Source organism: Lithobates pipiens, unplaced genomic scaffold (assembly GCF_037356315.1).
Source record: "Lithobates pipiens isolate NorthernLeopardFrog02 unplaced genomic scaffold, aLitPip1_a1.2 Scaffold_10, whole genome shotgun sequence".
In the NCBI taxonomy this organism is placed as follows: domain Eukaryota; kingdom Metazoa; phylum Chordata; class Amphibia; order Anura; family Ranidae; genus Lithobates; species Lithobates pipiens.
This window is the reverse complement of record NW_027507686.1, coordinates 23161408-23173600: the sequence shown is the minus strand read 5'-3', so window position 1 is coordinate 23173600 and position 12193 is coordinate 23161408. Positions and strand designations below refer to the sequence as shown.

At 45.8% G+C, this 12193-nt stretch overlaps 1 protein-coding gene across 1 annotated transcript in view; it reads left to right on the top strand.

Annotated features, from left to right (window-relative positions):
• The window catches only part of PEPD (peptidase D), a 250241-nt gene that overhangs the window by 55226 nt on the left and 182822 nt on the right, over nt 1-12193 (top strand). The window contains exon 7 of the mRNA XM_077452749.1: nt 9039-9083. Within this exon, the coding sequence (XP_077308875.1) occupies nt 9039-9083 (45 nt within the window). The remainder of the gene's footprint in view (nt 1-9038; nt 9084-12193) is intronic.

Here is a 12193-nt window from a genome sequence, read left to right as displayed (position 1 = left end):
GCTCTATTTGGGTGACACTAGAGCAGTGATTCTCAACCAGGGTTCTGTGGAGCCCTAGGGTTCCTCCAGAAGATGCTATGTGTTCCTTCAGCATTGGGCCATTTCTGCATCTAAGATAAGTTCCCACTGACACCATTGAACTTTCTTGATACCTGTCAGTAGGTAATTCTTCCCAATGACCACAAGTGTGAGGACCATTCTTCCCAATGACCACAAGTGTAAGGACCATTCTTCCCACTGACCATCACACTAATGTATCATGAGTTATAGATTTCAAATTTTTAGCAGGGGTTCCCCCGAGACCAGAGAACTATTTCAAGGGTTCCTCTGTGTTGAAAAGGTTGAGAAAGGTTACACTAGAGACTGCCATGGACACAATATCCAGGTTTGAACACTTCTCTGGCCTGACTATAAACTGGGCAAAATCTGCGCTATTGTTGTTCGATGGTGGATCGGGACAGTCAGTTTCAGAGGCCTGCCTTATTCCCACTATATCCTCTTTTAAATATCTGGGGGTTCACATTACTTTTTGCCTACTGGAATAGTCGCCTAAGTGTACACCCACTATTATCCAGATTCGGGGAAAAGGTGAACACTTGGAGTAAACTGCGGCTATCGGCGGCAGGCAGGACAAATTAAAATAATAGTTTTTGGGTTTGCATACTCTTCAAGCTTTTATCATCAATAATAGATGGTCATCATACACAGGGGGGGGGGGGGGGGTCTGATGGGGCCTCATTTTACAACAGTCTCCTGCCTGGCAGAGTTGAAGCTGTTATAGCTGCAAAGAGTCAATATTGAACCACTACGGACTAAGGCTGGGAGTCCATTAAAGTTCATGTTCGTGTAAAGGCAGGCATCTCAATACTTTTGTTAATATAGTGTATATCCGGGCATCATGGTCCACCTTCTTACTATACAGTGAGGTATGGTGCCATGTAGATCCGTATATAACTAGAGGGACCTACAGCAAGAGAAAGAAGGTCCTGATTCCTCCATATAGATCATTCTATAACCAGCAGGAGAAAGGAGGTCCTAATACCTCCATATAGCTCTGTATATCACTAGAGGGATCACCAGCAGGAGAAAGGAGGTCCTAATTCCTCTATACAGATCTTTATATCACTAAAGAGGTCACCAGCAGGAGGGAGGAGGTATTGATTACTCTATATAGATCTTTATATTGCTGGAGGGATCACCAGCAGGAGGAGGGAGGTCCTGTTTTCTCTATATAAATCTTCTTACCACTATAGGGATCACCAGCAAAAGGAAGGAGGTCCCGATTCCTCTGTATAGATCTTTATATAACTAGAGGGATCACCAGCAGGAGGAAAGAGGTCCTGATTCCTCTATTATAGATCTTTATATCGCTAGACGGATCACCAACAGGGTGGTGAAGGTCCTGATTCCTCTATATAAATCTTATCACTATAGTGTTCACCAGCAAAAGGAAGGAGGTCCCGATTCCACTATATGGCTCTATATATCACTAGAAGGATCACCAGCAGGAGAAAGGAGGTCTTGATTTCTCAATATAAATCTTCTTATCATAGGGATCACCAGCAACCAGAAGGAAGTCCTGATTCCTCTGTATAGATCTTTATATAAATAGAGGGATCACCAGCAGGAGAAAGGAGGTCCTGATTCCTCTATATAAACGGAGGGATCACCAGCAGGAGGAAAGAGGTCCTGATTCCTCTTGTAAATCTCATCACTATAGGATTCACCAGCAAAAGGAAGGAGGTCCTGATTCCGCTATATGGATCTTTATATCATTATAGGGACCACCACCAGGAGAAAGGAGATCCTGATTCCTCTATATAAATCTTATCTCTTATCACTATAGAGTTCACCAGCAAAAGGAAGCAGGTCCTGATTCCTCGATATTGATCTTTATTTAACTAAAGGGATCACCAGCAGGAGAAAGGAGGTCCTGATTCCTCTATATAAATCTTATCACTATAGGGATCACCAGCAACCGGAAGGAGGTCCTGAGTCTTTTATATACTGTAGATCTTTTTATCACTAGAGGGATCCCCAGGATAGAAAAAAAAAATGGATTTGGGATCACAATATGATCATCATTGATGAATTGTCATCAAACACAGAGCAGGGTCTGATGGGGCCTCATTGGATAACGGGCACAAGCAGAGATGTTCTGCAGACCATCCTTGGCGGGACTGATTGCTCATCTGACCAATCTTTTTCCTTCATCAGTTAGCCAGTACATAAACATTCTGGTCCTAGCAGGGGTGGGCTGATAACTCATGGGGCCCCCGGGCAATAGGAGATTATGGGGCCACACAGTATACACAGACATGTTTCTATTGGCTGAGAAGGAACTGGAGAGGTGGGGCAACTATAATTTTTAAACCAAAAGGATGTCGGTAAGGGACATTTCAGAGACAGATGTAAAAGAAAACACAAATTTATACATACTGTCCCTGGTTTTACTGAGGCTGGCAACCCTGATGGGGCCCCCTAGTGGCATGGGGCCCTCGGGAAGTGCCTGAGTGGCCCAATGGTCAGTCCACCCCTGGGTCCTATCTCTGTGAGCGAATACATGAACTGTAAGCAGGTCCAACATTCATGTCTATATTTGTTTCCGGTCAAAAGGCACTTCTATGACCGTTTTGTATCGTGATCGCCTATCCAGCCATCAGGTCCACCTTCTTATCATGCAATATCTACATGCTTGAAGCCTAAAAGTCTCGCAAAACAATGTTTTCAAACGTGCAAATTCTTGCTGTTGTCATTTTTTTTGCTCCCGAGGGAATCTCATTCGGATATGCTTGTGTCAAATTAAGCCAAGTTAATGTATCTCTCCCCCCCCCCCCCCTCCTCCTCCCTTCCTCTGTTTCTTGTATCAAGATCTCATCCCATTATTGTGATCTACAGCCTCGCTGCCAAGTCAATCACCTTCCCGAGCAGCAGGAGATGTAACAATGGTTCACACATTGTCAGAATAAATACATAAAAATCAACAGAGCGCCTGCACACCGGGCCCCGTACTGTATTTTCCAATATGTAGAACGTTGACTTGTGGCCACAGTCGTGTGCTGACAGTCCTATAAATATGTATTGGTGCGGAGTCTGTAGATAGGCAGGGAAGGATATAGAGAGCGGCTCCACAACAGCGGAGTGATAATTAGGAGTGGAGTGAGGCTGCGAAGACTCTGCAGATTTGGATTTGCATCCCGTGTGAAGTCGGCATGCTAGCTTGTTGCTGCCCCTTTCAACCCCCCTCCTGTTGTAAACCTTCTGCTCTATTATCTGCAAGACCTCCCATTGCCAAAGGTATAAACCTCATACCAAGAGACCGAGGATCATCATCTCCACCAAACTGATGATTTAATTCCTTCACCGTCGGAGCTGTTTCTGCAAAACGCATAATAAAATGCATGTTTTTAGGCCTGAAGATTAGTCAAAAACCACAAACATCAGATATTTCACATGCCGGTCCTAACATTTATATGTTTTCTGAAAGCAGGGACCCGGAGAATAAAATTGCAATTTTTTTTTTTAAAGCGGACCTCCACCCTGAAGTGGAAGTTGCGCTCATCTGATCCCTCCCCCCCCCCCCCCCCCCCCCCTCCGGTGCCACAATTGGCACCTTTCAGGGGGGGTGCAGGTACCTGGATAATCCAGGTATCTTCACCCACTTCCGGGACAAGCTAGCCGCAGATGCCCCGTAGAATGCATTAAGGTGAAAAAACATTTACCTTTACAACCCCTTTAAAATTTCATGTGCCTCTGAACAGCAACAGACTTCAGTACCCAGAATTCTCCATAAGTGACACTTTAAAAGCCTCAAGTCATCAGTTTAGAGTTAAGTGACTGATGTCCCTAGAATTATTGCTCTCACTCCAGCATGCCCAGTGATACATAATATGGGGAGCACAAGCTGCATTTTCATACGTGTTACATTTATTTTTTAAGGGGGCTGACAATTAGGTGGTGCCCTTTTCCTGAATGGCTGCAGCCAATCTCCGCTATTGTTAATCTTATAGGATTTATATAGTGCCAATCATTTGCGCAGTGCTGTACACTGTAAAGGAGGAGAGTACAAGTAGAACACACATAAATACAGAACCTCCCCCTTTCATGCCGCAGGTCTATCACTGCTGTACTCTTCTCCTGCCTTTCATGCTGTAACCTTTCAGAGTGGCTTCTTCCTCTTCCCTACCCCTAAGAGGATGGACAGGTCTTTTGATCATACTTCTCTTCCGGGCCAGAGTAGTGCACTTTTGTGCTCCCATGATCCAGAGTCAGCTTATAGTGGGCTATTGCCCTCTGTCACCTGACGTCACAGAGCCACTTCAGGCTGTGGAAGGATCCCGACCATATTGTCTGAATCCACCCAGCTGGACACTGGCTTCAGCTCTCAGCGTGTGGCTGAGAGCTGAAGCCAGCTGTGTTCACCCCCTCTCCAGCTCGGCACTCCAGCGAGTGATGGAAGGGCAGAGCAGAGAGCGGTTGCTGATAGTCAGCTCTATCGGCCCCAAGAAGTCACGTGATTCCTCAGTTCTTGGTCTTAGAGCAGAAGTAGCACAACAGCAGCATAAAGGTCAGTATGTTTGTTTTTATGACGCCCATACTTCTTTTTCTCCTTTAACGCTGTGCATCTCTTGGCTTGCTGCCCAAGCAATGCTTTTCCCAAGACAGCTGCTGTGCTCCTGTATGCCTCTCTGATATCCAGCATGTATCCTCCATTGATTCCTGTGTACCGACCTCTGGCTAATTTATGGTTATCCCTGTCAGTTTCCCTCCCAAACTTTAGCTCATTCCTAAATATCTGTGTCTGCTGCCCACTGTGACCTTTGGCTTGCTCCTTGTTATCCATGTTTGCTCCCCTCTTAACTTCTGGATTATCCCTGGTTATTTGCATCTTCTGACCATCCTGACCTATGGCTTGTTTTCTGGTTATTTGCATCTTCTGCCCATCCTGACCTCTGGCTTGTTTCTGGTTATTTGCATCTTTTGCCCATCCTGACCTCTGGCTTGTTTCTGGTTATTTGCATCTTCTGCCCATCCCGGCCTCTGGCTTGTTTCTGGTTATTTGCATCTTTTGCCCATCCTGACCTCTGGCTTGTTTCTGGTTATTTGCATCTTCTGCCCATCCCGACCTCTGGCTTGTTTCTGGTTATTTTGTATCTTCCGCCCATCCCGACCTCTGGCTTGTTTCTGGTTATTTGTATCTTCTGCCCATCCCGACCTCTGGCTTGTTTCTGGTTATTTTGTATCTTCTGCCCATCCCGACCACCTGGCTTGTTTGTAGTTATTTGTGTCTGCTGCCTATCCTGATCTCTGGCTTGTTTCTGCTTATCTGTGTCTCCTGCCCATCCCGAATTCTGGCTTGTTCCTGACCATGCATGTCCTCAGCCCTGAATGCTGAACTGTTGCTGATGACCACTGACTTATGGTCCATGGTAGTTAGAGCAGAGTGAACTTGGGGACAGCCCACAACAAAGTCCAAAACCCCCATGAGGGGGGCCGTGGTGAAGACTAGCTGGCTCCTAGGTTTTGTGCCCTGGGGGATCCCATGCTCTCACGTAGGACCATCCTCCTTAAATGAGTCCAGATCCAACTCCCTGGTCTTATCCATTCCAGGGTGATTCTAGTCCAGTTTCCAGGACCGCCCTCACCCAGTTTGCTCCAGCGAGGTTCCTACTCTGCAGATCCAGGTCACAGGTCTAACATGTTCCATGGTGCTTTGGTTTACCATAATTCTGCTATCGGCCTATATTTATTGGGTAAGCTTACTACCTCTCATGGGTAACCCTTATTCAAAGTATAGCTAGATGGTCCACATTTGCATAGTTGGCATCCTGACAAAGTAAAGCCCATGTGTATCAGGTCTTAATGTTGACATCTAAAACTAATATTTCCGTACTGAGTGGATGAACAACTGAACCGTCTTTCAACTTCTAATATCTGTCATATATGACTGTGGAGCCCCCCTTATTCATTCTATGATCCTGGGATTCCACCGATGAGATTTACTGGTGCAGTCCCTGGCTCCACCCACCTGCTGCGCCAATTACTGTTCCGCTGCTGGACTCTCCCTGGGAATAAACAAATAATCTGGCAAAGTTATCCCGTTTTTTCGATTGTGAGGATAATGTAGGCTTTGGCAGTCCCAGGCTTTAATCATATTCTATGCAATGCTATTTTTGGCTGGCCCCCGGATTGCCCATCTCCGCGTCCATCCAACACGTTAATACAGTATTTGTCACCATCTGCGTCCCGCTGCTCATCAAACCCAGCCGAACGAAGGGATCTGAAATTCTGTCACCTGTCACCTCTCCGTTATTTCAATTAGCTTTCCACACAAAATGACTCTTTTCACACCACTTCTGTAATTTTTTTTTGTCGCGCCGTTAAGGTTTCGCCCAGCCCCCTCCCGTGTGCGCTCCATTGTTATACTGTAATTAATGCCATCTCTGGCTCTTTCAAGCTTGACAGATTTGAGTAAATAACAGTTTCAAAGTCTCGATCAGAGCGGCGTTTGCCTCGATGTTAATGTCTCCATTGTCTGCTTGCTTCGCTTTGACTGGATAAGCAGGGGAGGTTTCAAAAGCTTAGCTTTAAAAAAAAAAAGAAAAAAGGTATTTGTTGCAAAGGATAAGCTAAAAAGCGTGGCCGTTATGGCAGCCATGTTGTTAGCTTGGCTATTGGAGAGGGTTATCAATCCACTAGGCTCTGTATATACTGTATACGGAGGTCTGTTAGGGCGCGTTTACATCAACTCCCTAAGACCCCTTTCACACCACACCGCACCTTGCGTCGGCGGTAAAACGCCGCTATTTTTAGCGGCGTTTTACCGCCGGATTTGCGGCGCATTTTGGCTGCTAGCGGGCGCTTTTACCCCCCGCTAGCGGCCGCGAAAGGGTTAAAACCGCTGGCAATACGCCGCAATAGCGGCGTTTTGCCGGCGGCGTTACAGCGCTGCCCCATTGATTTCAATGGGCAGCAGCGGTGGAGGAGCGGTAAACACACCGCTCCTTCACCGCTCCAAAGAAGCTGCTGGCAGGACTTTTTTCTGACGTCCTGCCAGCGCACCGCTGTAGTGTGAAAGCCCTCGGGGCTTTCACACTACACACAATGGTGCAGCTTCTTTAGGGCGTTTTGCAGGCGCTATTTCTAACGCTATAGCGCCTGCAAAACGCCCTGGTGTGAAAGGGGTCTTAATATGCATGTTGTAGGGCTTTGGTATTCCTCGTCTATTGCACTCTAGCGCCTCGGTGTACTCCAACACAGATGCTAATTTTCATTCTGTACATTGCAGTTTCGAAAAGGTAGGACTTAACTCACACAGCTTGCTCCCGCCCTCCATCCAGTGTGGGTGTGCCTCCCATCCTCCATGCATTACTATCCTGCTTTTTGCTCTGCCTTGAGAATGGCATCGATGGAGGCCAGGTTTGAAAAAGCGGCTCCTAAATGGTGTAACAGCGGGTCCGGATAGGACAGTGGCTTGGTCCGCCATTTAGTGATGCCTGGTGTAAGGAGACACAACTCTAGTCCTTGTGTGTCAGCGTGCTGCAAGAGAATTTTTTTTGTCTAGTGACCAAAAGCTGTATTTTCAGTTTTTTAAATCAATTTTTTACATTCGAGCAGCACAGAATATAACCTACCGTATTTATCAGCGTATAACACGCACATTCGTTTTAAGAGGGAAGTCTCAGGAAATTTTATTTTAAATGAGGAGCATTGAAGCAAAATAAGCGTCAGTGCCCATCTGCAGCCTCACCATTGCCATCAATGCAGCCTGATCAATGCCTATCTGCAGCCTCACAAGTGCCCTCAATGCAGCCTCATCAGTCCACATCAATGCAGCAGCCTCACCATCTCACCATTGCCACCAATGCAGCAGCCTTGCCATCAGTGCAGCCTGATCAATGCCTATCTACAGCCTCACAAGTGCCCTCAATGCAGCCTCATCAGTCCACATCAATGCAGCAGCCTCACCATTGCCACCAATGCAGCAGCCTTGCCATTGCCATCAGTGCAGCCTGGTCAATGCCCATCTGCAGCCTAGAGAGGACAGGGAGTGGGGCTGGACAAACGCCAACAGATTACATACAGTGAGACTCTCCTATGATGGACAGTACGGTGGTCCAATGGTGGCCCAGGAGCCTGGACATCCTATTATAGAGGCTGCCAAGTAAACAGGAGATTCTCACTGTATGGAATCTGACGGCGCTCGTCCTGCCCCCCTCCCTGTCCCCTCCGAGGCAGCTAAAATTGAAGTATTGGCGAATAACATGCACACGCTCTTTGCACCCAATTTTCATGGTGAAAAAGTGAGTTATACGCCAATACTGTATTTACATTTTTTTTTTTCCCCTTTTGCTAGGCTCAATGGCTGTACAAATGTTTTATAAATCAACCCCTAATGCCGCGTACACACGATCGGAAAAAGCTCTGATGTTTTCCCGATGGCATTCCGACGGAATTCAGCTCAAGCTGTCTTGCCTACACACGGTCACACTAAATTCCGATCGTTTATAAAGCAGTGACGTACAACACGTACGACGGGACTAGAAAAAGGAAGTTCAATACCTAGTAGCCAATAGCTTCCGTCTCGTAGTTGAATTTGAACATGCGTGATTTTTGGCGTGTCGGAATTGCATACACACGATCGGAATTTCCGTTAGAAAGTTTTTCCGTCGGGAAAATTGAGAACATGCTATCAATGTTTGGCTGGCGGAAATTCGGACAGCTAAATTCCGATGGAGCATACACACGGTCGCATTTTCCGATGAAAAGCTCTCATGGATCTTTTTCTCGTTCCGGAATTCCGATCGTGTGTACGCGGCATTAGTGTTCGCAGAAACTTGCAGTGAACTTATTACCAATTCAATGCCCGTCTTCAGCCCCCCTTACTGCGTTACGGAAAATCTGCTCACTGTGGACAGCCCAGTTCTTTCAGATCATTATCAGACCTGCTAAGTTTGCTAAACTGGAGAACAACTAACTTATTCAGAGCTAATTTCATGCAATGCAAATAACGTTTCCTTCTCTCCTTTCTCTTCCAGATTCAGCGTGAACAACACCTTGCTTCACCCAGAAATCGTGGAATGGTACGTCTGCGTTGCAGGTGCAATGTTGGTAACGTGTGAAGTCCTGTAGCCTCAGGAGATAAAGTATTCTTTTGTAAAAGTTGAACTCCATTCAGGCAGATAAATAGTCAAAGTACATACCGTACATGGTAAGGATTTGCTTGTGATCCATTCAGCACAGTCGAGTCCTGGAACTCCACCACCAGCGCTCGGTCAAGGACACCCCCCCCAGTTTCCTGATTGGACAGTGACCAATCTTCAGCACACTGGTTAGGTCATCATTCTGCTCTCTATTAATCCTTTCTGTAGCGCCCTGTGTGGCCCTACTGTCTCCACTGCTGGCATGAGTCTGATAATGAGAAAGATCCAGGTGCTCTCTTGTGGTATCTTTGTGAGGAGAACGGGTGGTGTTCTGTAGTCCAAGCCTTCTGTCCCAAGAAAGATCCAGGTGCTCTCTTGTGGTATCTTCGTGAGGAGAACGGGTGGTGTTCTGTAGTCCAAGCCTTCTGTCCCAAGGTGACAGCTGTTCCCGTATACAGTCGTGGTCAAAAGTTTTGAGAATTACACAAATATTCATTTTCACAAAAGTCTTGGAAAAAGTGGGAATTCCTGCGCTAAAATGGAATCTGCTATAAGATGTTCTAAGGTGCAGCAGACACCGTGAGGGTTAAACACTAGCCATGATAATGTGTATAAAAAAATCAATAAATGGTGTTTGCGCTCCAAAGTGGATAAATACAGTGCTAAACAGTACAGATAACTAAATAAAAAACCCTACAAGTATTAGTAAAATATCAAATGGTGAATAGACAATAAAATTAGTGTTTGAAAATAAGTACAAAAAATGCAAAATAAGGTGATTGTAATGAAAAAATTTACAACTTTCAAGTGCTGATGTGTAAACATAAACAATGCATGAATGATTCAACCGTAGTCCATATGTATAAAAAAGGAAAGTGCCGAAAGTGCAGATGAATCACAGACTGGAAGTACTGAAATCTTCCAACCATATAAAGGTGCAAAACCAAAGGTGCAATCTAGCATCAAAAGGTGACGCTGTGACTTCAGTGCTTTGATCCTTCGGCGTAAATGACACCCGTAGGTGTACTAACTTCTTACCTTACTGCTGTAACGAAAGCAGCCTTCAGATTTAACAGAGGGGGTAGATGGTCAATGTGTGCAGAGCCTGAATGGTACTTCCTCTAGAGGCCTCTCTGCCAGGACCAGATTAGTAACCAAAAAAACGCTCAAATGCATTAAAAACCGGGCATAAACGGGAGGGATTCAGAGGAAAAAAGGGAGTCTCTATAGTGTAGTCTTCTTTTAAATCAAGCATTTCTTACATATAATCAAAAAGACAGGTACTCACGATAAATGTATAACGCATGCACAGTGTACAAACGAGCATTGAGCTCGCGACCAGGGCGTCACTTCCGGTGTCCGTATTCCTATGCGTTTCGTCACTGTCACATGACTTCATCAGGGATATATTTTACTAAAGTCTGCTGCCTCATTTTTTTAGAGCAGCACAGTGGTGTAGTGGTTATCACTCACGTCTAGCAGTAAAAAGGGTCGCTGGTTCGATCCCAACCACGACACTACTTCCCTGGAGTTTGCATGTTCTGCCTGTGCCTACGTGGGTTTCCTCCGGGTACATCGGTTTCCTCCCACACTCCAAAGACATGCTGGTAGATTAATTGGCTTCTGTCCAAGATTGGCCCTAGTATATGAATGGGGACCTTGGATTGTATGCTCCTTTGAGAGTAGGGACTGTTCTGAGTGTACAATGTATAGCAGGGATATGCAATTAGCGGACCTCCAGCTGTTGCAGAACTACAAGTCCCATGAGGCATAGAAAGACTCTGACAGCCACAAGCTTGACTCTCAGAGGCAAAGGCATGATGGGACTTGTAGTTTTGCAACAGCTGGAGGTCCGCTAATTGCATATCCCTGATGTATAGGGACAATTGTAGACACACATCAGGTTGAACTGGATGGACTGGTGTCTTCAACCTTACTAACTATGTAACTATGATGGCAATTTGCATATACTCCAGAATGTTATGGAGAGGGATCAGATGGATTGCAATTAATTGCAAAGTCCCTATTTGCCATGAAAACAAACCTAATCCCATCAAAAACATTTCCACTGCATTTGTGAAGAAGGCTTCAGGGTGCCCAAGAAAGTCCAGCAAGCGCCAGAATCGTCTCCTACAGTTGGTTCAGCTTTGAGATCGGGGGCACCACCAGGGCAGAGCTCGCTCAGGAATGGCAGCAGGGAGGTGTGAGGACATCGGCACACACAGTGAGGAAAAGACTTTTGGAGGATGGTCTGGTGTCCAGAAGGGCAGCAAAGAAGCCACTTCTCTCCAGGAAAAACATCAGAGACAGACTGATATTCTGAAAAGCTAGAGGGATTGGACTTCTTGGGGGAAAGTCATTTCCTCTGATGAATCCCCTTTCCGATTGTTTGGGGCATTCGGAAAAACCTTGTCCAGAGAAGAAAAGGTGAGCGCTACCATTAGTACTTTGTCACTCCAACAGTGAAGCATGAGGAGGGAGAGTCCCCAGAGAGCCGAAGCTCTTGTGCACATCACTGGATCAAGATGGCGCTTGGCAAGAATTAGAGGTGGGGGGGGGGGGGGGGACTGCTGCACACATAGAATGCATGAAGTTAAAAAAAACCTTGAGCCTTTAGAACCACTTTAAGATGCATCGATCTGAATGGGTGCCATTGAAAAGAATGGGCTGTGACAAGACTTGCAAGTGTGAATGGAGCCTAAAGGTGAACAAACTCTTTAAAGTTTGGCCTTAGCCAAAGTGTGTTACTGGCAGGATCACCAGGGGAACATGAAGGAAAAAATAAAAGTCTGCACAGATTAACTTAGAAAAGTTTAATATGATGATAAATCTTATATTCTCCCAGCATAAAATGCTATCAGGGAACACTTAAGCATCTCTATGCATTGCGGCAATTGCATAAAAACAAATGTGCTCCTATAGGGTGCGAAGAGGGTGACTAAATGTTTCACTCATGATGGTGTATGTAGGAAACCGGCCCTTTAAACATGACCCGAACTTTAAGACGTCTGTTTTTGTGTTGCGGTGTAATCTCATTCCGTCTCGGCGTT